General features: G+C 35.4%; 1 protein-coding gene across 5 annotated transcripts in view; it reads left to right on the top strand.

The window, feature by feature from the left end:
- Positions 1–26206, top strand: part of PHF14 (PHD finger protein 14) — a 161019-nt gene that overhangs the window by 25205 nt on the left and 109608 nt on the right. For all 5 annotated transcript variants that reach the window (XM_041418248.1, XM_041418246.1, XM_041418247.1 and 2 more), the window contains exons 5-13: positions 1648–1807; positions 7237–7348; positions 9525–9662; positions 11554–11700; positions 14292–14562; positions 15139–15245; positions 16569–16664; positions 18189–18292; positions 19713–19844. In XM_041418248.1, coding sequence (XP_041274182.1) covers positions 1648–1807; positions 7237–7348; positions 9525–9662; positions 11554–11700; positions 14292–14562; positions 15139–15245; positions 16569–16664; positions 18189–18292; positions 19713–19844 — 1267 coding nt within the window. The remainder of the gene's footprint in view (positions 1–1647; positions 1808–7236; positions 7349–9524; positions 9663–11553; positions 11701–14291; positions 14563–15138; positions 15246–16568; positions 16665–18188; positions 18293–19712; positions 19845–26206) is intronic.

Here is a 26206-nt window from a genome sequence, read left to right as displayed (position 1 = left end):
ACTAAAAGGTTCATCACCTCTATGATATCAATGGGCCATGTGTTTGTACATTAGTGTTATTGCTGAAAAGGAGATTTGCTGGCATCTATTCAAAATTGTGTTATTAGAATTAAAAAAGTTACTTTGTGGAATGTTGCTTTAGGCGGATACCACATTATAAGGAAGATGGAGTGACTCTATGCATGAGCTATATGATCTTGTATATCCCTAATGAAATTTGTCTGTGAATGCGCTTTTGCGCATTACTTGTCCTTTCATTCTAGGACACTTTTTATTATGAAAAGAAACATTCTGTCATTTTAATTCTTATTGATGAGGCTCATCCTGTAATGGAAGACTATGTTTCTTAAGCATTTCCTGCAGTGTTGCTTATTTCCTGAGTGTAGTTTCTCTATATTATGCAGACCCCTGTTTCTGTTGCAAGGGCAGTTGGAGCACTGTTGCTATTTTATTACAGCCGGTGGGTAATGAAACAAAGTAAAAAAAAAACATGTTGCTATTTAATTGCAGAAGTGAGTAATTTTACTGCTTTGAAAGCACAAATTTTGACTTGATTGCTGCCTTTGATAAATAGCTGAATGTAATTTTTTAGTAAAATCTTTGCTGTGTGTTAAGTGTTGACAATTAGATATTTTTTCTCTTATTGAATAGCAGCTAAATGTTCAAAACGTGGGATATTAAAAACCAGTTTTGTGGTGATTAGCTTTAGTATTTTTCTTCTTGTCATTTGTGGTAGTACTAATACAACTCTTGCTCTTGTGGAAAATTTAAACAAATCACTTTAAAGACACTGTTTTCCTAAATTTGTGGTAACTAAGCATGCATAGGTGCCTTAGCAATCATAAAGAATATGCTAGTTGTAGTGAGGAATGGAGAAACTGAATGATTGAGCCTAGCTATAATTTAAAACCAGGTACAAATGAGAGTGCTTAAAAATATATATATATATATTTCATCAATCACCAGTGTGGTGTCTCAAAATTGTCAGTTTGTACTCCACAAACTATGCTTTGGTTTTGAAGTTGCACAAGGGTTCTTAAGGTCAGTTCTACAACTCATAAAGTAGATAAATAGTTTTTTTTATTTCACGTGTATATTATTTTGTAGTTGATTTGCGTGCTGAATGCAAAGTGGAAAAGTGGAGTGCATAATTGTTGACTGGATTCTACTGACATAATGAACCTCTAGAAGAAAATCCAAACATTCTCTCCTTCCCTCCAAAAAATGTTCATTGTCAGGGAGAAGAGCTTGTTGCTTTTATCTTGAAATATATTTCTTTACTCCAAAAAAATGCATTGAGTGTTTTTTAATCTTTGTTTTCTTCAAGTCTTGTTTTCTTACTTTTCTTCCTAATAGCTAGAAGAATAAAGTGAAACAGTCTTTTTTCTTACTTTTTTTTGGTTGTAATCTAATACAATCACATAAAACAGATGACTTTTTAGAATTAAACTCGCTTTAAAATGTAAATTTTGCACTAACAGTAATAATTTCAACAGCAATTGTAAACTTTCTTTAGTATCTCGGTATTTCTCTTGAATTGTTCCCCTGAATTTGTATATGTGTATGTTTCCTTCTGAAATCATAACTGGCAAGTGGCTACTTCTACAATTGTCCCTTGCGCTGATCTTCCATTTGCCCTGTGTGTAGGTTGCTATGGTGTTGATGGAGAGAGTGACTCTATCATGAGTTCAGCTTCAGAAAATTCCACAGAGCCTTGGTTTTGTGATGCATGCAAATGTGGTGTCACACCTAGCTGTGAATTGTGTCCCAACCAGGATGGGATCTTCAAAGAGACTGATGCAGGCAGGTAAGACTGAATAAGTGATGTTTTGAATTTGTTGTCATCTACCTTTAAATGATTGGGTTTTTGCCTGTACCATGTAGAGATTCTGCTCAAGTCTGTTGACTTTTAAATAGGATGTAAGTGGGAGGAAAACTGCATGTTTTTATTTTAGTAAAGGACTGGGTCAGTAATGGCAGGTAATGGGAAAAAGTAGCGTAACAAAATTATATTGAAGATGTGCTAAAGGTATTCAGACAGACCTTGTATATTATGATTATTTAGAATTATGAGGATTATATTCTTGATTTTTGGCAATATTCTTTACTTCTTTTTAGGATTGAATTCATGTCTGATTTGAGAATAAGCAGATTAATTCTGATGATGTCTTCAATTCCTGTCATGTTTGAAAATAAAGATATATATATATATTAATGATAACTAATTATCTGTATTAAAGGCAAAAGCTGTATTATCAGTGATGTCTGATTTATGCTTAGTATTGCTAGGTTTTGCTGCATGGTTTCATGGTTTTCTTTGGGTCTTTGTTTTTTTTTTGGGGGTTTTTTTTGTTTTTTTTTTTCATTTTTTTATTTTTTTATTAATAGACCATGAAAATTAAGGTTTTTCCCATACATTTTATGGTTGTATAAATTGTGGGTGTGTGATAAAAAGGAAAGTTTTCAGGTGCTGGGCTTTTCATAAGCTTTAAAAAAAAAACTTACACAAATGAGTCAAGGTTTGTAGTGAATAATTTTGAGCCTTGGAGGTATTTGTGCTTTTTTAATACTTTTAGGGTTCAGATCCTAGTTTTTGGTCTGTAGTAGGTTGAAGAGTGTATGTGCATCTTCCTTATAAAGTCTTTACACAACTAAGCAAATTGTGCTTTTCCAGTTGTTTTCTGTTTTGATAATAATGCTTCTATATGCAAAAAATTACTCTTAAAGTCTGTAAGTCAGTTGTGTAACAGGAAGTGTTAGACTTGATATCACCTGGCAAATGTTATTTAAACATTTTTATTCCTGTGTTCTGCAAACAATTTAAGCCCTGTATATATAACTGCTATCCTAGTAGAAATTATAAGTTAGCATTTTAATAATTGCTTAATTTTTTTCTTGTGAAGTGGTGGTATGCTTTTAGTTAACCTGGAAGTATTTTCTTTGTTACATTGGTTGTCTGTGCAGAAGCACATGCCTGCCTTGGTGAAAGTGGGCATTATCACAATATTTTATTGTTATTATGTCTTCATTTGCTGGGTAATATGATATTGCTACCCTGGATAAGTTTATTCTCCCAGATGAAGAGGTTATATATTAGAAAAAAACAAATACCAATTGCTATTTACTGGTTGAAATTATTAGTATGTGAAAATTTCTGTGCTCTCTTTTTATTATTTATTTATAAATTTGAATTCTCAAGGGTAGGAGGGCACTGTAGACTAGGTGTGGGGCCTTGGGGCAGTGTCCATTATGTTTCCATTGTACTCAGTTAACTGTAATCCAATTTAGTGGTTTTCTTGATGTATTAGCAGGAAGGAACTACTAAGTAACAGATTTCTTTGCCTCACCATCGCCCTTCATACACTTACCTAAAAATAAATTCTCCGTATGCATCAGTGCTCAAAATAACACAAACCAAACCTAGTTAGTTTCTCTTCATAATCGAATTGGAATAATTTCTCTCTTTTTACATGAAAGGTGAATCATTAGAATAATGGGGTGCTTAATTTCTTAGCAGAAACCTTTTCACATTAATCTCTCAGTTTCACAAGTATAAATGTGAATTTATGAAATTTTACTTCTCAAAATGCTATTTTCCAAAAATATAAATTCTGTCCTTGTTTCAGTATGGAGTTTTTCTTCCTTCCTAATCAACATCTGTCATCATTGCTCCAAGCTAAATGGATGGTAAAGTAACAAGGAAGATTATTCTTCTTTGATTACCCAATTTGTCTTAATTACAAGCTTCTAAAACATGTGCAGCTAAATAAATGAGCACGAAAATATTTAGAATTGGTATTAAAAGCAGCTGAAGCTGCTTCAGCTGTGAACTTGACTGACTTGTGTATGTTTTTTAATAAAGATTCAGGTCTGAGTTCACATATAGGTGGTTAAAGAAATGAGGCACTTGTGTGCCAATCACACAGAAATGGCAGTTTAAATCTGTAGTACTGCAATACTTGGGTGACATATACTAAAGCATTTTGAGAAGGTCAGTATGAAGCAAGCAGCCAGCTGTTGGGTTTATCATAGATAAACTCCTACAGAGTGCAGCAGCATTAAATACACCAGTGGAGCATGAAGAAACTGTGCAAATTAAATTGAGAAAGCAGCTGCTTGTAGATGGGTATCTTTATATTGAACTTCGTAGAGTATGTTTAGTAGGCTGTATTAAAACTTACTACCAAAAATCTCCAACTAGAACCTTGGATTTTTGTTAAGAATAATAATTGTGGAGATATGTAATTTCTGTTTATAAAGATTTGTTCTGTATTACAAACCTTAATTTAAAGGAAGAGTATAGAAAAGAAGCCCTACAGAATTCAGATGTTTTTGTTTACAAACAAGAAGTCTGTTTATCTCAAGGTTACAGGTCTCATTCTGTGTGTTGTATTTAGTTGTTTTGGTTTTTTTTTTAATTTCCTTTTAAAAACAAGTATAATAGGCTCATGTCAATGAGGTATTTATTTTAGTAAATCATAATGTTTACCAAAATGTGCATTTAAGCATGTACCTATGCTTTTTTTAGTAGAGGACATTTCATAAAAGTAGTGATTTAGGCCAAGCTATTGCCACTCCTGGATACAGTGTGGAAGGGCAGAGGTGGTACCTGCTGCTCCATTGCTCCCCTGCAGGGATTGGTTGTGCCTCCACTGGTTTTCTGGGGAGTCAGACAGAAGGTTTACTTTTCATATACTAATGAGAAGAATCTGTTTTTTTACACGTGACATCGTATTAAGTTAGAGGTCGGTGGTGGCATGCTGGAGTGTTTCTGCTGTAATAAAACCACTGATGAGGTTTGCTCTCTTTCCGAGCAGGTAGAAGTTTGGCAGAACACTTGAGTGTCTCAGCTTGTTCTCTGGCAGCTAGCAGGCTGCCATATTTGTACTGCATTGTTTAAAGGCAAGGTTGTAACTCATCTTTAAATTTTCTTTGCTTCTTCCTATAGTAACAACACTGTGACCAAATAATTTTGTGGATGTGAAGAACACTAGTAAAATTTGTGGAGGCAAAACAAAGCAGTTCTTGCATATAAATATGTATTTGGGATATACATAATTCTAATTGCTTTAAGTTTATATGTTTTAAAGGGAATTTACTACTTAGCTTCCCAAATCTGAGTGATTTAACCATAGGATAAATACTTGTTTTTAAATACACAAGTGAAAAGAATCTTGTCAGATATGACACAATGGATCAGTCAATGTTGTGGCTTGTTAGATTTACTGGGAAATTTCTTACCGAGTGAAGCAGTTTAATGGCTTTTAAGTAGTTTCTTACTGTTACTGGGATTTTTCTGTTATCCAGTTAATATCTTGAACTGTTTGGGGGGGAAATGGTAAGTAAATAGTCTGTTCACCAGTTTTGTGCATTGAAAGATCATTGTTTTCTTTTGTAAAGACTGAAATATAGATGTATTTTTGAGCTTGCTACTGAACCTTTAATATTTTGCTTTTTTTGTAATTTCTGTTGGGATATATGATTCATAAATAACATGAAACTTAATAAATCTGCTTGTGATAAATTCCAGCATTGTAGGGCTAAGAACAGTTGATGAGAAGTGTGCTGCTTTGGTAAACTAGGGCTACATGGAGCTCCTGAATAGTGTAGACATCAACTTCAGTATTTCTCTCATCTGTAAGCAGCTAGTTAATAACAGTAGCTGTTTTAAGTGCTTTTGAACCCAAGATGTTATTGCTTTGGTATAAGTGAATTTTTTAAATTGACATGCAAAGGAAAGAGGAGGGAGAAGAGATAGGCTGAACAGTGGTAGAAGATTGGGAAAAAGAGCACAGCAGCATGGGTGCAGATTTTAGCAGGTGGTAACAGGTTTGTACTGAATCCCTGGTAAAAGAAACAAGGATAGAAGTGTTTCTCACATCATCATGAGTCTTCTTGAATACAGGGAGTAGATTCTATTATTTGATTAGAACAGAAGAGAGTTTTAGTCTTCACTAGTGTTACATTTACTGTTAAACAGTAATGACTGGGAAGATTGTAAAGTGCTGAATTAACACACTAGCTGAGGCTCAAACAGGCTATTTCAGCTTAGTTATGTCTGAAGTCTCTAGTTGTATTATATATCATGTGGGACTTTATAGGTTCAAAGTGTTAGTTACAATCTCTGCAATTGGAAGGCCATTTTCTTGAATATCTTAAAATAATAAAAAAATAGCAATCTTGACCCTCTGCCTATCACAGTTTTTTTCCCACCTGGTGCAAGGAGTAGCAAGTGCTTCCTGAATTTTGATAAAACAGTAAGATTATTTGCAGTAGTTTGTCTCAGTTAATTTGAGTCATGCATGCTGTGCAGATTTTGAGTTTGTTGCTAACTGATGGTTTGTGACAGTGAGAGCTGGATCTTTTAGAAAGTGTTTATTACCAGAACAATGGAAGAAGAAGAGGAAAATTTGTCTTCTGCTGCAAGGCTATTTTTGGGTAGCTGAGAGCTTCAGAAGGTTAGGAAGATGCGTGGCAAAAAGCAGTCTTGAGGTTGAAGCTTTTACCATTGTGTGGCATTTGATTACTATACTCTAAGGTCCAGATTCATTTCCTACCCCTCAGGGCTGAAGATTTAGACCTCTTACTGTCTAGATTTTTTATGGCCAGTGAAGAAGGGAACAACTAAGTAAACTAAGTCTGTTTATCTGAGTTTCAGATAGGCCTTTCTTTTATACTACTCAGATGTGTTTATTCCTGAATGCAAGTCCTCTTGATGTTACTTAAAACTAGTTAGTTTTGGTGATACTAAGAGGTGCAACTAACAGCATCAAAGTCTGTTTTAAGTGCTTCATAGCTATATGCTCAGAGCTCAGTGTTGCTCTGACTACCTGTATAATTTTGTTTGTTCCCTTCCTACCCCCTGCCACATTATGAAAATATCTGTCTGCCTTAGCTTTATAAGTAACATCAAAATCTTCATACACCTTTCATGTTCCTTGAAAAGTGTGTGGAGCCCTTAGGAGAGCCATCAAAACATAAAGGTGGCGGTAGCCCAGCCGTGGATCCAGACAGGCAGAGCAATCCCAGTGCCTTTGAAAGGCCTTACTGTATGGTTCAGTGTCTGAGCTCCTGAATTCCAAATAGGCACTCCATCCCTTCTTTACATGTACTTTCCTTCAAGTGTTTCAGCTAGCATCTGCAGCATTTGCAAGACACTTTGAAATCTGAAAATGGTGAGTATAACACAGGATCAAAATGTTGATAACAGTAACCTAATTTTGTTTGCTGTTTTAGGTGGGTCCACATTGTTTGTGCCCTCTATGTTCCAGGAGTGGCATTTGGAGATATTGACAAGCTGCGGCCAGTAACACTAACAGAAATGAATTATTCCAAGTATGGTGCAAAGGTAAGTTTAGAAAAGATGTAGTGGCAACAAGTAGCTGTATTTTATGTTTTTACATGTAATAGAATAAAATGCATCTCCCCAACTTTATTTTTCTTTTTTATAGCAATTTTGTAGTGAGATTAAGGACTCAAAATGAGATAAAGTTTATTAAATGGTTGTTATACCTACAACCTACCTGTTGTTCCCTCCATTCGTCTATCTGTTCCCTTACTACTGTTCTCCATAATTTCTGTCACTGTTTTTGCCCAGTTTCCCTGATTTGTTACAGAGGTGCTAATTGCTTTTGAAGTCAGTGGCAGATTGACAAAATGTGAATGGAAAGTGAGGAGGATGCATAAGATGAGAGGTGGGAGGTTAAGTTGATTAAGAAAGGGGCAGAGGTACCTAGGGTGTATGTGTAAGCTGGTCTGCATACAACAAGCTGTTCCAAAGCAGTTTTTACCAAAATCCACAGCAATATAGGACCCTCAGCTTGAACTGAGACATAGTTCTAAAGTTAAAATTGTTTTACATGTAAATGTTTTCAGTCCAGATCGAAAGTATCATGAACAAATCATACAGAAAACCATTGTGGTGGGCAGAGGACAGCACTCATTAGTTTCCTAAATACTGTTTGTTTGGCTAATGGAGGCAGTGTGGAGAAGCCATATCTATCAGGCCAGTGTGAGGGAAGGTGGTTGGTTCTAAGTCTGCAGCTCTAAAGCTTCATTTCTGCCAAGTCACTTTTGTTTTCTTTAATTTTTTCTATTTGTTAAATAGAATACTAAATGAAAATGTGTAGTGCAGTTTTAAAAATGCATACGATATATAAAACAGACTAAAACACTTTGGATTGCCCATGTACAACCTACCTGTGTCAGGAGCCTGGGCCTCCTGAGGCATTTAGCCTAGTTTAGAAATGCTTGTAAAAGGTTGGGGCAAGCACCCCAGACCTTGCAAACTGTTGTTGAAATTAATCATACCCTTTTTTTTAATAACATGAGTGATGTATAGGATCAGGGTAAAGAATTTGGGCATCTTGTCTTGCTGTGAGTAAGGTGAAAGTGACCTGTACAGGTGAAGAAGACCCATTACTGTTGGAAAGCTGTAAATGTTGTTTGCTATATTAAGTGTGGAAGTTACAGCTTATTTTGCTCCATTCCCCCTTCAAAACCAGCTTAATATAATAGTTTTTTTGATTTAATTTCTTATCTTTTAGGTGTTGTAGCTACACAGCTAAAGGGTGCCCTTCAAGTGTAGCACATGCGATGTTTTGAGATTCTTCAGTCACTGAGTTTTCCTTACCATTCTGTTCTTTTGTTTAACTTTCTGCATGGAGATATTTTTTCTAGGTGATAGACAACTTTGCTCTCTATTCAGCAAGTAGGAGTCTAGGAAATGCATGCCTGTATAATTTTAGACCATCTTTATGCACTGAATGGCAGCACTGCTCAAGCAGGGCATGTTCCCATTTCCTGCTTATCTGCTCATTTCTCTAGATTGCTGGCACAGGGATTTGGTCTGAAATTATGGTGAAAGAGACTGACTGAAAAATAAGTTAATTGCTTTTTTTTTTTTCAGGCCATATTTAGGGATGTCAGTTGGTTGTTTTTCAAGTGACTGTGTCTAGAATGCACATATCTGAAGCCAGTTAATCAAGTGAATCACAACCTTCCTTACTGATATTTATGATTCTTGAGTATTTGTTTCTGCCCTGTCACATATTTACTCCTCAGTCATTGCTTATCAAAGGACATGTACATAATTATCTATGGTTTTCAGTCATTCAGAGCACTGCTCTTTTATTGTTGTTTGTCCTGTGAACTTGCTGAACATTTGCTGAGGAGTGGAGGTTTTTTATGTCATGGTTATACAACTAATTGTGCTTGAATTGCTTTGATGGTATTTATGTTTTGTTGAAGGGGAGTGCAGTACGTGGAGGTTCATATAAAAATTCATCCAGCATGCTGTTTAGATTATTTAAGCACTTTAACATTGTTGAAAATGAAATTAATAGTGGGAGTTGAGAAAGCAGGAAGCTTTAAGTAGTGTCAGCCATTGGGAGCATACTTAGTTTCTGTACCACACAGGGGTCATCTACCAGTTTGGTTTTTATATATATGACATAAATTATCAAATATTAGGCAAAGTGCACCTAAAATATTTACTGTGGCCTTTTCCATTCTTCTTTATGAAGGAGTGCAGCTTTTGTGAAGATCCTCGTTTTGCCAGAACTGGTGTATGCATCAGTTGTGATGCTGGGATGTGCAGAGCTTATTTCCATGTGACCTGTGCTCAGAAGGAAGGCCTCCTCTCAGAAGCAGCAGCAGAAGAGGTAAGTATGGAAAGGATAGAATAAAAGGTCTCTATTGAAAGCTTATGGAGATGACCTGAAATGGTAGCCTTTTTGTTCACAGGTCCTCAACAAAGTTTTTAAGTAGCTAACAAGTAAGGGAGTAAGGGAACTGTACAGGGAGAGCCCTTCACCAAATTGTTCAACTCTGAGCATCTTCTGAAACTGACTGGAAAAAAGGATAGAGAAAGTTAATGCAGAAGTTGGCTTAATAGACTGTCAGTCAATACACACAGGCATTCTATTTCCTGAACTTCACATAGGGTGACATACTTACCTAGCTGTTTGTGCAGTACAGTAATCTCTGTTTCATACCGAATTGGAAACGTCAGAAATTAAAAACATTTCTGATGTCACTTTTTCATGCATATTTTCAAGTATTTACTTCAAATTCTGGTACATAGCTATGACTTTCCTTGTCATAACATTAATCTCTGGAATCAGAATAAAAAGCAAGTATTTAAAACCTCCTGATAACATCTTAATATATTTTCTTAACAATTTTTTTCCCTGTAATGTGATCTAAAGCAGTTCAGATTTGAAGTTCCTACTTCCTGATTCATTTTTATGGTATAAGTACTTTTAGGTTGTCCAATTTCATCCTGATAAATATAATTTGGATTAAGCCTGTCATGTTCATAGCTTCACAATTTAGTTTTTTGCCTTAGGAGGTGGCACAGGTAACACAAAAACAAGCATTATTTTCACTGTTGATATTGACACTTTTGTTTCTGAAAACAGTGGACTTCTAAGGGATTCATCAAGGAATCACAAAATACTTTCTTCTGTTGGACCAGTAAATAGGAAGATAGCACATTGCCTCATTGTTGTTGTCCTTAATAGATTATGTGTAAGGCTGAGTCTTTAAATGCCCTATGTGAATTCCCTCTGGGTATATGTATTTGCTTGCCTTTCCACCTTAAAATTTTGTTACGTGTTCTCTGCAGTCAAATTTTTAATCAAGGTCTCACACAATCTCATGTTAGGGCACAGCTAATTTTTAAAGTAAGCTGTCTCATAATGTGAAAATCTAAATTAAAATGTGCTTGTACGGAAAGTCAGAGTAAATTTTATTAGTCTATGTTTTATGAGTTTTATAAGGAATAAAGGGTAATATGATAGGCAGATTATTTATTAATATTTGTATTACTTTATGAAGGAGACTGCTTTAAGTTTTTCTTAGTCTGTAGATTTATGATGTTATTTGTACACTTTTGAAAATACAAAGGCAATTAAATGTATTTCTCAAACCATGTCTCTTCATGGTTCAGATATTTGTAGTCTGCTTGCAGGGTTTGCAGATGCTGGAAGTTGCTATAAACCTAGCCATGATAGTGTGCAGATATGATGGAATGAAAAATGGGAAAAAAAATCATCTGAGAGATGATAAATCATGTGAAGGTATAGCCACCAAAATGATTGGAAAAATGTTAGAGAAACCAAATATATTGCCTTTGATAGTATTCAGAATTATTAAGCACTTGTAGGATTTAATTTAAAAGGCACAGTGAATCAACAGGAAATTAATACATGTTATATGTTAAAGGGATTTGACTTAGGAATTTATTTTGCTGGGATTTTTTTCCTGGGAATGCAGATATAGTACAGAGATTGACAAGGAGAGAGTTAAATCATTAATGCATTTAAAAATGTTTAGAATCATGCAATAAAAACAATGGAAAAACACCTTACATGGTAAATTACATCAACATGACAAGATTTATTTAGAAACATACTTTTTAGTTGTTTTTAAAATCATGCCCATTTGAAAATGTGAACAAATCGCCAGAATGTTTGTGCTGTTCAGAGCCCTTTGAGCCTTACTTTGTCTCACTCTATTTTCATTCCTTCCCCTTTGTTTTTTCTGAAACAGGATATAGCTGACCCTTTTTTTGCTTATTGTAAACAGCATGCGGACAGGTTAGACAGAAAATGGAAGCGGAAGAACTACTTGGCTTTACAATCTTACTGTAAAATGTCCTTGCAGGAAAGAGAAAAGCAGCTTTCACCAGAAGCTCAGGTATTGTATTCGTGACACAAATGCCTCCGTACTAATCATCCACGTTAAACAAGACAGAAATTAAGAGAAGGTAAAAGTATTATTATAGTAGAAAATTAAATGTGGAATATATTGGTAGTGCTTGGTCATTTAACAGCGCACTGAGCTGTTTGTAGGGTTTGGTCTCTAAGAACAATTATCTCTATATATGATGCAGTTGTATTTCATACATATTATATATCTATTTCAATAAATACCAAATATCTGTGCTTGTCTGAATTGAAAAATATTACTTTGTTTTTGAGGTAAAATGTTGGTAATTTCTTTTTCATTGTAATTCATAGATTTTGTTTAATATTTTCTTCAAGATTCTGAAGAAAAAAGGCCAGAAAAAATTAGGCATTTCTATTTCTATCTAAATTTCCAATTTTGTAGGTCTAAGTGGAATTATGTGAGCCAGGTGTTTTCATAGTAAAGACTTCCTAGGAAAAGAAATAATGTATGCAAAGAAGTGAGTCTGTGCTACTGCGTGGGAGTTGTCTGGAAGCCTTAGGCATGTCTGTATCCGTGTCTAGTGACAGATCCATTTAACACTGTTTAGTTACTGCAGAAGCTCAACTGATAAAAGTCGTGTTGATACAAAGGTTTCAATTCCTCTGAGGGAATCTGCATACTTTCATGTTTCAATGTGTGTCCTTTATTTATTTTTTCTGATTCTGTGGAATTTCTAGCATAGTTTGCTTCACTGCTTAGACTGAAGTATGTTCCATGGAAAAATCACACCTATGCAGGAAAACAGCTTGTTACCTAAACAAAACCTGCCTGATTTATTTGTTGAAAGTAGCAGATGCTGTAAATAATGGAAATAATTTATAGGCAAGGACTATCTGCTTTTTTTCTGAAGTGAGAATTATAGTGTAATGATAAGAAAATATTGTTTCATATTATCAAACTTTTATTTTTAAAAATCTTGCCTTTCCAGTTCTTCAGAGATTTTTGAATAGGAGAATATTAATTTAAAATTACCTATGCTGTTGAGAATGAGCATGAGCAAATTTGTACCATAGAAGAATTGTGAATAAATTTTTTTTGGGTATTGAACTTCATGTAGCTTGATTTAAAACTGGTTTCATAATGCTTGCTGAATATACTCAGCTCTCAGTTATGTGAAATGTACCTGTGTAATGGAGACATTACAATAATATGAACACTGCCCAATATGATGGTAAGTGCTGGTTGTGCAATATCAGTTTGGATCCAGCAGGACTTATTAGCTCTGTTTTCAGGCATGTATTAAGCAGTGCTGCTAATGCTGATAAGTTCTCAGCATTTCCTTTTCTCTCCCCTCTTTTTCCCAAACCAAAACCCTGCAATTTTTTATTCTAAATTATTTAGATTAAAACTTTTGAGACTGAAGAATGACTGTTGAAAACTGCACGTGGAGTTACTTGACATAGTGTCATAGGCACCTTGAATCAAGTATGATGACTTCATACGTTTTGTACAACCACATGTTTTCACTCTTGGTGGCTTTGGTGTTGTACAGCAGTGGCTGTAGGTGGACCTGTTGTCTGCTGCTCTGGGTCCAAGAAAAAAGCCATTGGGGTCAGAGCTGGCCTGTAAGCTATATTTGCTTTGTTTCTTGGTCATAAATTTCCAAGACCTAGTAAGGTAATGTGTTAAACTGTCTGCAGTACTACCTTCAGTGATTCTGTTTGAAATCAGGCATGTTCCTTAACCATAGTGTGTATGTATATGCACACCTTTTGCTTTTGTCTCAGGAGTATCTTACACCATATGGTGGGGCAGTCATATTAGTTTAGTTTCTTCTTTGTGCAGGCAAGCAAACAGCTTCTAACTGATAGTCAGCTGGAGTTCTGCCTCTGAAGGTTTGTATGTTGATGTCAGTTTCTGCCAGAATTGCCACTTCATAGAGTTCCCTCAAGACAGCGTTTTCCAACTGTCAGTAACAGCTTGATCTTCTGGGGTAGATCTCCCAGATGGTCACAAGTATACAGATGTCATCAACAATATATATTGTGAGTTTCACTTGTCTGCTTCACTTCTGTTTGGGTTGTGTTGTTGACAAATTATAATCAGCAAGTTTAACATTTATAAAGAGAAGTGGCATTGAGAAAGGAGTTCCTACAAAAGTATGTCAAATACGGTACAAATGCTCTTCATCAAATTTTGTTGCTCATGAAAATATCAATTTAATGTGTATCTAAATGCATGTGTGGTAGGTCAACCAAAGCTTCTACCAGTAGTGAGTTTTCTCAGTCCCATCAAATTATCATTATTGGAAGGGGCTGTCTCAAAGCCAGCAGTCATCTGTTGCTTTCATCAATGGAGAAATCTCATCAAGAAATGTGTACACAGCTCCAAAACCTAGTGAAAGGATAGTGTCATTTGTGTGTGCACTTTGAAGTAAAATGGAAGGTCTGTATCAGCATCTGTTTCTTGAGTTGTAGAGCTCTGGAGTGAAAATGCCATTGATTAGATTGTACAGCTTTTAAAATGAAAATAAAATGTGGATGTGCTCCAAATTATAACTCAAAACTAATTTTGAATTGTTCCTTGATGTATTTAATTTGTGGAATTCTTCACTGCAGGCTCGAATCAATGCCAGGCTCCAGCAGTATCGTGCCAAGGCGGAGCTGGCGCGCACCACCAGGCCCCAGGCCTGGGTTCCCAGGGAGAAGCTGCCGCGGCCGCTCACCAGCAGCGCTTCGGCCATACGGAAGCTCATGCGCAAAGCCGAGCTGATGGGAATTAGCACAGACATTTTTCCAGTGGATACTTCAGATACAAGTTCCAGTGTTGATGGAAGAAGAAAACATAAACAACCAGCTCTCACTGCTGACTTTGTGAATTATTACCTTGGTAAGGGTGAAAATAGCTTATTTTTATCAATGAAAAGGTACCACTTTGCTGCATTGTGCTATGCTATTTCATTAGCTTTTTTATTTTCATTGTATTTAATTGTTTATAGCAGATGAATATGGATTATGACTTCATTTTAGGTCAGATACATTGTTGCTTGGAGTCTCTGTTTACACAGAAAGCTTTTTTTTTTAAAGACACTTCAGAAAATAATAAAATCTTTCAAATATAAACAGGAGACTAAACTGTCTTTATGAAGGGAGTAGGTAACTTCTGGCATATTATTCCCTTAAATTCTCCTCCATTTCTATGTGGAATAGCATGACTTTTTGACTGTTTGCTAGATGCTGAACAAAGTTCATCATTAAAACGACTACAGTATTTATGTAGCAAAATACAAATGTTATGACTACTCATTCTACTCAGTGTGTGTATTAAACCTCTAGGCCATAGCTTTCTGTCTTACTATGGTTATAGTTTTTTACTCTAGGTTGCATCACTTTTTTTTAGTGCATAAAACTTGAAAATGTATATTCAAGAATAGGAAATAATGCCTAAATGTTTTCTTTTAAATAGAGAGAAATATGCGCATGATTCAAATCCAGGAGAATATGGCTGAACAGAAGAACATCAAGGATAAGTTAGAAAATGAACAAGAAAAGCTTCATGTGGAGTATAATAAGGTAAAGAAAAAGGGGTGATAAACCCTTGTATCATTTTAGTATTGCTGCTATTAATTTTGATAGAATTTTTCTTTCCATGGAAAAAAATTTGGAGAAAAATGTAAGATGCAAACTATTGATCTTTTAAAAGTAATGTTTTTCTTTTAAAAATATTCAGTAGTCTGTCTTCTCCCATACAAATAATATCAGTTCCTAAAATGTGATATGTTGACTGGACACAAATTCTTTAGACCCTACTGAGAGCTCCAGTAACAAATTGCACGTGGACCTGTTTGAACTTGCGTGATTCTCTGCTTGTAGCCCCACTTGATAACTGTCAATCTGTGATACTGAAGAGTGTTATTTATTTATTTATGTCAACTACAACTCCAGCTGGGCTTAGGTTTAATGATTTGACTAATTTTTCAGACAGAAATAATCAGTATTTACACCTCCACAGTGTCCTCTGAATACTTTTTAGGGCATAACAAATTTTATGCCCATAAATTATGGCTTTGCTCCCCCGAAATGTTGTTAATGTAATTTTTTATTAACTCATCATTATGATTAAAAAATAACTTTTGGCATTTTCACCAAATAATTATTTGTTTCAATATTAAGTTACTTTGAAACATAGATATACTGTGCCTTTTGTGACAGATGACATGCTGCAGTTCTTGCTGAATTAACAGCCTATTAAGTGATAGTTAATGATGTTACTGTGGTGTTACTGTTTATTCCTCAGCTGTTTGGTGTGTGTTTTAAGTGAGAGCATATGGAAAATGTAGCATCAGATCCTTGTGAACTGCCCAGAGATGATAAAGGAAAAGGAAAGTGTGCCGGGGGCTTTTAACCAAATTAACAGTTACCTCCCAAAATACACAACCTAACAGTTACTTTCAGAAGAAAAAGAAACCCTTTTTTTGCTTACAGCCTTTACTTTTAAATTTTTCTTTTTCTGTGAGTGTGGCAAAAGAGAGTTTTGGTTCATTTATATGTTCACTTGTTACAATGTTATTGTCTAAGTAGTGTGGACATCCCATATAAGATGTTCCTGTATTTTAGTTTTGCTTTCCGTTTGTCTTTATGAAACCTTATTTCCATGCTGAAATACTTTAGGTCTTTACAAAACAAGTGGTTGCTCTGGATTCTTGTTTTACTTCTGTTAAATTACTGAATGGTTGTACTGATCTCAGCTGTATTGATATAAGTTTCATTGTTTTTCTAATCCCACAATAAATTAATGCACCATTGTTAAGTAAGAGGCTGAGTAAATTTTATTTAATAACTCTTAATGGATTTTCATTTCTGTTGCCTATATTTTTTTTCTCTTTAATTTTTCAGCTGTGTGAGTCCTTGGAAGAGCTACAAAATATGAATGGAAAACTGCGAAATGAAGGGCAAGGAATATGGGCTCTGCTGGGTAGAATCATTGGACAGGTTGGTTGGTTCCTTGCCCCCCTTTACAGAAAAAACAGCAGAACAGGTTTTCCAAGAATAGGCCTCTTAGTTTCTGCCACTTCTATGGCCGAATAAATTTATTTGATTTGATCAGACCCAGGCTTTACTCTGGGGATAGTGCTTCCTGAGTGAAGTACCTAGACTTCTGTAAACCACCTACTGGGAACATGTAGCTTAATTTTGTTGTTGTGATACTGTGCTTGTTTGCAAATTTCTTTCATTTGTTATAAGTGACTGACCTGTCATTTGTGATGAACTTTAGCATGAAGCATGAGTTAATCCTACTGTTTTTGTCTCCAGTTGTCTTCAAATGATAAGTTAAGTAGGCTTCAAAGTTAACTCTTCATGGCTTTTATGTGATAAAAATGCTTTTAAGTGCAGTTTGTATGTAATAGTGTGTAACTAGGCAGAGGAGAATATTTTGATCAAATGAATATGAATATCTAGGACAACAGAAGATTTGGGTTACTTCTTGTTGCCAGCAATTATCTTTGTTCCCACTGATATGGGAAAAAAGAGAAGTGAAGATTTTTGCTGTGTTTTCATATATATTTATGTCACAGATGTTAAATATCAATGGACATTTTGGATTTGAGAGGGAGACTACAATGATTTAAGATTGAAGAAACTGTTCACTGTGGAAATGCAGACACACAATTATTTACAATTTCGGTACTCCCTTTGTTGCTGCTGAGTTTGTGCTGCTGTTCTGAAAACAAACCTTACACTTTCTTTGTGCGGTAATAGTTCCTAAGATATGCAACCTTTTGCTAGCTCCATTTGTCTGCCTACCTCTCCTACTTGCAAAGAAGAATTCTTGCATAACATATCTTTTAAACCAAGATAATTTTTCCTTCCTTTGAGTAAGTATACGCAAATATATTTCCTGATGCAAATGTTACTCAATTTGAAAAAAAAAAAGGAAAGAAAAGCTGAGCAGAATTCATTTACACAGCTTGCATGACATTTTTTTCCAGTTGGTTGAACAGATGCAGACCCATGGGGCTGCTGAGAAATGACTTTGATAGATGGCTGCTGTCTGAGAAGCCAGCACACTGCAGATAGTAGAAACCCAACAAGAGTCTGGTCTGCTTTGTGATGGGCTTGGTCCAATAAGATAATTTTTCTAATTAACCTGTCGAGCACCAGTGTAGCTGCAATGCTGGGGAAAATAAACTGCCTCAGTATTCTGCCACTTTGATGAATCTGCCATTGCTTGTTTCAGCTTCCTAGAGAAATGCATCTTTGTCCATCCCTATATTGGAAGCTTGAAGAAAAATTCTAAAATCTAGTCTTTCTGTGTCTTTCTTACTGACTTGAAAAAATGACTGTAAGGCTACTTTATATTACAAAATCATACTGGGATAAATGTGTAGTCTGTAAAATAGTTAGCTAAGCAATCTCCCACTCATTATGTGTTTTGTTCTTCATGCACTGAGATTAGAGGAATATTATTTAAAAGTGTCAAGACTCATGTGTATTGCATTTCTTCAAATCCAATAGAAATTGAACATACCAGCAATTTTACGAGCTCCTAAGGAAAGGAAACCAAGTAAAAAGGAAGGAGGAACACAAAAGGCATCTACACTTCCGGCAGTACTTTATAGGCAAGTAATTAAATATTGAGAGCATAGATACAATATCTAGTAATTTATAGTTTCAGAAAAGTGTTCTGAGAAAATTGTTTATTTCAGTTTTTAATTTAAAAATGCTTTAAAGTTGTCTATGTTTTTAATTATTTTTGAAGAGTAAGTTGAATAGTGATCAATTCTTCACCCTACCACACATGAGTAAAGTTTGGGTGTTTTTGCTAATTTAATAGCAGTGCTTTAAGGACAAAACTATCTCCTTGCACCTGAAGTAGAAGAGTCCTTTGTTTTTTTGATGTGAAAACTACCTGCACTTTGTTCTTTGAATGCAGTCATCTGAGTGGATGATTTTGAGAACAGTGATGATGCTGTGTAGTCATGATTCCTGGATGCACAAAACACTTGTCATATAACAATTCTCACTTTTTGCTTGTGCTAAATTTCCCTACTTCTATTTTTTATTAATTCCCAATGTTATGGAGTGTATTCACTTACTCTGTCGTAGCTTTTCTCCTCTTCCATAGCAGTGAGGCTACTGACTGGGTTTTTATTAAATGTCCTAGTGGGACGCAAACTAGATCCCAGACTGTGACTCTGCAAAATACATGCATGTCATCTAGGATCTTCTTTTCCCACCACAGCTGAGGAGTGACATGGTCTATTGCTTATGTAGAGACCAGCAGCCAGACATCCAGCCACAGCAAGTAGTGTCTTGCCCAGCTAGAAGGCTAAGGGAAGAGGATAATTTTTACACAAGCAAAAGCTAATTTTAGTGCTGCAAGAGGTAGAAATCTTGAAAACGTGGCAGTGGGCTGAGGATTTGGCAGTTTTGATGTACATAAATTATTGGAGTCGTGCTTCACCAATTCTGTTTCATTCAAATGCACTCAGTTTTTCCCATGTTGTAGTGCAATCAGTGAACACTATTTTTTCAAAATAACTAAAATTTCAATTACACTAAAATAATAATAATAAAAAGCAAGTGCAATTTCCAGTGAGCAACATTGCCCAGCATAGCAGCAGAATAGACCTGTTTCAAGGTGGTTACCTGCATAAGTGTGTGATAGATTATCAAGATTGGTACTAGCAGCATAATTTTCTGTTTACGCTTTTGTTGTATTTTTTTTCACTTGCCACTGGGTATATTTTGCTGAAGTATTGAGTGATTACTAACTTGTTAGAAGTCCTCAAAAATTTAATTGAAAGCCATTTTTTTCTAACTCTGACTAGTAGCCTTTTATGCTTTTACTGTACATAGGTAGAAGCTCCTTAAAAAAACTCCTCCAAAATTAGTCCAAAAAGTAATTGTGCACTTAAATGATACATTCAAATTGAAGTTGCCATGTGTTTGTATTGAAACTGGGGAATGTGCTGGGGTGTATAGTTTGTTCTTTATGAGTATGTAATTATAATGTTTTCCTGCTGCGTGCATGAAAAGTTGTGGAATTTGCAAGAAGAACCATGATCAACACCTACTGCTACTTTGTGACACTTGCAAACTTCATTATCATCTTGGTTGCCTGGATCCACCTCTTACAAGGATGCCAAGGAAGACCAAGAACAGTTACTGGTAAGAACACAGTTAATGTGTTGTCCTGTGCTGTCTCTGTGCTTAAAGTAGGATGTAAACGTGAACACACTTGCAAATTCTGCGTGGATTACACATTGCTTTAATGCAGTTTGAGCAGTTTTTTTTGTTTTCAGGTTATTAGCAGGGATGTTTCAAGGTTGAAAAAAAGAAGTTATAAAGATTTACTCATTATTAGCTACTGTGTAAAAATAGGTTATAGCTGTAATTTTCTTGGGTTTTGAATTCATCTGTGATTGTTAATACTGCAGTATAATAGCTGTAGGAAATGATAGGCTAATACTTTTGGGAAATGAAAGACTTGGTTTTCTGTTTATGGTAGGACTCAGATAAGCAACTCTCTGTTTGGATCTTCAGGCAAATACTTGTAGTATTTTTAAATAAACTTGTAAGTAGTAGCTCCGTTTATTGCAATATGGGAAGTATTGGATTTACTGCTGTCTTAGGACTCAAATGTACAATAACAGATTAAAGTTCTTTCATGCCTGTGGAGCAGAACAAAAGCTAAGTTGTGCAATGGAGAAACGATAAGGTGGCAGAGATTCTGATTTCCAAACTGTCATAAAATCAGCTTGCTCTGCTCTGTAGTGTTAGCAGTCTGTTTAAACTGCTCTGAAATATGTTATAGCAAACTCAGAAACAGTTTGTAGCTGGCAAGAAGTTGGAGTACAGCATCTTGAGGAGTCATTCACCACCTTGTCTGAATGTTAAGGTACAAAGTCAGAATACTATAAGAATTTCTTCTAAATAGTAAAACTGTGTTAACAGAAAAAGATTAGTTTCTGTTTTTCTTCATATATCTGATTTTTTTATTAAACATCTTGCATAAAACATTTACTTCAGCCATCTTTTTGGTTAGTTTTGAAGATTGTGTGCACAAGATGGCAAGTACATGAAATGGGAGGCCTCTCTTTTTTTATATCTTATTGTTACAAAACCTGGATTTACCTCAGTAAATTTGCTTAGCAAATGAGTAGAGATTTCATTTAGAAGATGAAAATCTCAAAAAGGTTTTCACCATCACTAATACTTTCCTGAACCTAATTTTCTTTTAATTATTTAATATAGTGTGTTGTTAGACTTTTGATCTCTTTAGACAAATTTGCCAAGTAGTTATTTTATGTGGAAGTTTGTATTTTTTTTTAATTTTTAGATAGCTTCTTCATTTACACAGGAGATCTGATTTTTATTCTGCTTTTTAACAAAGTTGAAAAAGCTCACTAAAAGCTATAAGTCCAAAAGATATAAGACTAATTCTCAGTAGGTGTTAAAGGCAGGATAGGTCAGGTTAGGTAGTAAAGCTCTTTCATTTCAAAGCTATAACTTAGCTTTGTTGTGAATTTCATGATTCAGTTATATCTCAGATCACAAACTTGGCTTTTACTTCTAATTAGCTCAGGCATATTCTGGAGTGTGAGATGATAGCAGACAAATTGAGCTGCATTGATTGCATTCTTTTCATCATTGAACATTCCTTTAGGTATTCTTTTCAGGATCAGTAGAGAGCATATATAACAGACCTTTAAACCAAGTTTGAGTTCAGCAGGTTTTTCCTCCCCTGCTGTTTTGAATACAATTTTTATCTTTTGATTAAGATATAAAGAAAAGTACATATTTTTTTAGATGGGGACCGTGTACTTTTCAGATATTTGATGGGATGTAATAGGAACATAGCAGAAAAATAAAATTAGTGTAGTGGGAAATTCTATGAAACACTAGGCAGATTGAAAGACTTTTTTTGAGAGTGGTTGAAAAACATTTTATTGTTTTTTAAAATAGTAATCAAGAAACAATTAAAAAAATTGTTTCTTTGTTTATTTCTTTCTATTCCATTATCATTGCTAATAATTTACTCAGAATAGCTAACTTGAGCCCTTGCAAAAGTTTTTATGATTACAGTCATGTACTTTACCAATTTATGTTTATTTAAACAATGAGTACTTTAACATGAGTTTATTCCATAACTTCATCTTTTATATTATGTATGTATTAAATATATTATGTATTTAAAAGCTAATTTGTTGAAGAAAGCACAAATTATATTTCATTATCTCTGTGTTTGTAAAATTTGAAATTAGTTAATAGCTTTAGTCTTAGTGAAATCATAGTAAGAATTTAGACCTGGTGAGCACCAGTGTTTCATGGCTTACTAGTTTAACTGGTTTAAAACACTTAACACTTCGAACTTCCCGTGTTCGGAGGCATGACAGTTTTCTTCAAGGTAACAGTTATAACACCTTACACATAATTTGTACCATAGTAAGTTCAAAGCCTGTCCTCATTTCAGATGGATTGGAGATGAAGAGCATAGAAACTATTTTATATAATAGTACATTAAAGTATTAATTTATGCCGGTTTTGATGCTGTGCTTTTAGAGTAGATTCATAGAATATCCTGAGTCAGAAGGACTGAGTCCAACCCCTAGGTCAGAAGTTTAACCATACAATGAAATGCTGTGGTTTACTTTCATTTAAAAATTTGTGATTTTCAGTTTCTTAGAAATTCTATGCCTTAAACAATTGACTATTTTTTGATTAGCATGTTGTCATAATGCTAAGTCTTATAATTCTTGCTGATAACTTTTGTGTTTTTATACTCCTGGCCATTCTGGATGTATTTTCCTGGTAGAGAAGGATCTTAACTGGTACTAAAGCAGTGCACAAGTGTTGGCAGACAATATAATGAATCAAAATCTATTTGTAAAATGTTGACATTTTCATTAAGAAAATACTTGACAGCTACTAACAAGGATTAGCTTCTTCTATTGGAATGAGATTGCTGAAAACAGTGATAACTTCTGGTAGCGTATGAAATACTGGGCACTGAGATGGACAAAACAAGGACTAATGGTTGTGTTAAGGTTGGTTTGTTTTATTTTTGCTGTAGAAGGCCAAATTATTTTAGTGGTGACTGCTGTGGGGAATGTTGGCCACAGGACAGAATGAGCTGTAGAGTTCCTGACCAGTAGTTCCATGAACACTCATGCAGTATGTGGGCATTCATTCATATTCCTCACCTCATTCATTCAGTACTGATCCAGCACCTCTTTATCCTGAATCACTGGATAGTAATAAAAAAAATTAACTTGTATAAATATGAGTGGAATATGACATTTTTATATACATTTTATATAATATACATTTGTGTATATTGTCACTTGTCCCAACTGAAGGATGTCTGGGATGTTGCAAATGGCAAATTTTCTTTTGTTTTTTAAACTCTGTAGCACTATACTCTGTAAGGTGCTCTTTGAACCTTTTTGACAACTGTATTAGGTTCATATATCCTGTCTTTTATCTCCACAATAAAAGCAGCCCTATTTTTTTTCCACCTTCACTACGTCATTTGCATGTGTAATGCATAGAGCCTAGGTGTCATCTTGAAGCTGTGGTCCGTGTTTCTCGAGTTCAAAGTGACTTAATTCTATGTAAACTTTGTGAGGTGATTATGTCTGTGAGACCTGTGTCTTTCTTTTGGAAACAAGCCCCGCTTGTTTTCCTTTTTAAACACCAAGGACAGAACTGTTTTCTGTAGTGGAAGCACTGTAGTGGTATTTGCTAAGCAATTGGAATACACTCCCAACTCACTGCTACTGAGTTAACAAGATGTTTTGTGAGGTGGGAAGTTATCTCTGATTCTTGCACCAAGTTAGATTGAAAACACAACAAAATCACACAATTTCTTTTTTCTTCCTTAGGCTGTTAGTGCTTAATCAAAGACTTCCTGTATGATTATGAGATTTCAAATCAGTACTGAGAGTTCTTGATGGAAAAAGCTTCCAATAATTTTAGTGGTAGGCACATTTTAGAAGTAGGCATATTATTGCCTGCAACTGATTTTCCCTCGGGGTCTAGAATTGGCAAGTCTAGACTAAAAGCAAAACAAAACCTTTGTACTGAAAGTTGAATCTTTGGCACCATTTCTCCTGCTGTTTTGTTTATGCTGCATAGCAATGCTTGCTAATTTGGAGGTAGTCAAAGATTTTTGCAGTAGTTCTAAAGGTGACCTGCTGTGACAGGTTTTCTGTTCACTGCTTGTCCTTGAAGAGCTGAAATTAAGTGAGCATGACTGTGGCACAGCCAAAAAGAAGTCATGTGGCTGTTTCTATGACTATATTGGGATTAAACAGCAGAATGGGAAGAGTACTTTAAATTCAAGAACTGTGTTGAAATAAACTATAAGAAGAGCTGAAAAGAGATTGTTTCCAAGTCAGAGGAGTGTGTATCTCTAATAGCTTTTTTGTGGCTCTGTGGGAGCTAACAGACAAACTGCTTTGTCTGTTTTGTAATAGGGATGATGAGACATGGTTGACTATAACAGTAGAGCCTATTCCGTTAAATCAAGAGGTTGCTTGTAAGTTGGTGTTTATAACTCCTTTCCCCCTTTACCTTTGATATATCTGTGAAGTTTTGTTATGTGATTCACACTACACCCTCACCTCCCTCATAGTATAATTTTGCTTTTCTTTTCTAGGCGTAGGTTTTTTGTAGTTTTGATTGCTTTTCATTTTTGACTGCTTTCACATTTGCACAACCTGCTTCAGAGCAAGATTGTTCATAAAAACAGAATTTAAGTAACTTGAACGTAGTACCTCATCTTTTGGTCAAGATGTTTCATGTCTTCCTCTGTAACATAAAAGTTACAGTGCTTTACATATATATTTAAATAGGATAATAGTGAAACTTCAGGACTTTAGTGGTCTGCATGGGTATTTTCTATAGAACCTAGGTTGTCTGAACCTAGATAGCAGAAAAATGGTATCTTTCCCTTGTAATAACAGAGAGATAAAGAACAGGTGTTTTTAAAATCATACATGCAGGGTGGTAGATACAAGAAACTGGATTCCCCACTCCAAATATTGTTGTAAAACACTATGGCTATTTGTTTGTCTTATAACAGTGTCATTTTTAGTGCAGCTCTTAAGTTATGGAGGCCTTCTCTATCATTTATACATGGCACATTTGTTTACCATAATAATGAGGAAAATAAATGCTTTGTAAGAATTGCTGATAGAATTTTTGAATATTTTCATAGATACTGCCTACATCTGCATAAGCAGATCATAGTAATTACTTTCAATTGTGCTTTCCAGTACATAAGTTAATGACATGACTGATTCTGTGTTATGGAGGACCATGCTTTCTTATTGTTACTAAATAGAAATTCACCTTAAAGCTGTGGGTTGGACAGCTTTAAGAACAATGCATCTTATGAAAATAAAGAAACTCAAAGTAACTTACAGCTAAGCAGACATGCAAGATTTTGAGGGAATATTGTTACTTAAAGCTTCTCTCTCTCCTTCATCATTAGAATGCCTTTCTCCATAAAATCTTAAAATAATAGTAGTTTGGTCTATGTGCCCTTATTTACTTAAGTGCATGTGGACACATGTTTGTGTGCATATATTCACACAAATTTATGTAAACATATAACTGTAAAAGGTGGCATTGTGAAAGCTATTGTACCTTACATTTTTCTATATTCTAGTGTTTTAAAGTTCAGAGATGTTAACAAGTACTGTGTGTGTAGCAAACTGAGGCTTGTAAAGAGGAGTGTGCTCATTTTATCAAGCACAGGGAACAAAACTCCAAGTAAGCTACTCCCTTTTCCCCACCCTTTCTGATAGTGGAAGAGCAATGGGGAGAGATTTACTAAAGCAAATAATAACCACAGCAGTATTAAATGCAAAAGGTATATGAGAGAGAGGGTGTTTTTCACACAAAAGGGTATTCACCTCTAGGAGCAAAAATAATGTTTCCCAAAAACAGTGCTGCTGGACAGAGGCTTTAAGCTGAGGAGAACCCTTGCAGTTTAGCCTTCCCCTGCCCCAGTGTGAAGAAAGCAGCAAAAAACTAGGCTGAAACTGAGAAGCTGGATCACTGGCATTGTGCTTCCCACTGGTTTTCCCAGACCACTGCACTCGGCCGTGTTCGGCAGCGTTTGCCCAGGTGGATTCGGTCCCACGCGCCCAGCACTGGCACCACACCACCAGCTGTGGCCACGGTTTTGGGCTCTGTGTCTGGCTGCTTCTGCAGCACCAGCTCAGGTGAGGGTTTGGAATGCAAAAGGGCACCAGCAATGGCAGAGAGGGGGCTGGAGCCAGCTCATCCCAGCACCTTCTTTCTGGAGAGATCCAAGCAAGACGGCGAATTTTCAGTTTTTGGTGCTAAGCTCTTCCTGCTGAACCCAGGTCCCCAGTGATGATGTGTGTGGTTTGGAATTAAACAGTGCTGAAAACTTCACCCCCCTTTTCTCTGTAACCAGGACAAGGAGGAAGAATACAGGGCTATAGACTCGTATGCTGGCCCAAAACTGTTTGAAAAGTACATAAACTGTCTTCCTT

Source organism: Onychostruthus taczanowskii, unplaced genomic scaffold (assembly GCF_017590055.1).
Source record: "Onychostruthus taczanowskii isolate IOZ18803 unplaced genomic scaffold, ASM1759005v1 scaffold59, whole genome shotgun sequence".
NCBI lineage: Eukaryota > Metazoa > Chordata > Aves > Passeriformes > Passeridae > Onychostruthus > Onychostruthus taczanowskii.
This window is presented reverse-complemented; position numbering and strand designations above follow the sequence as displayed.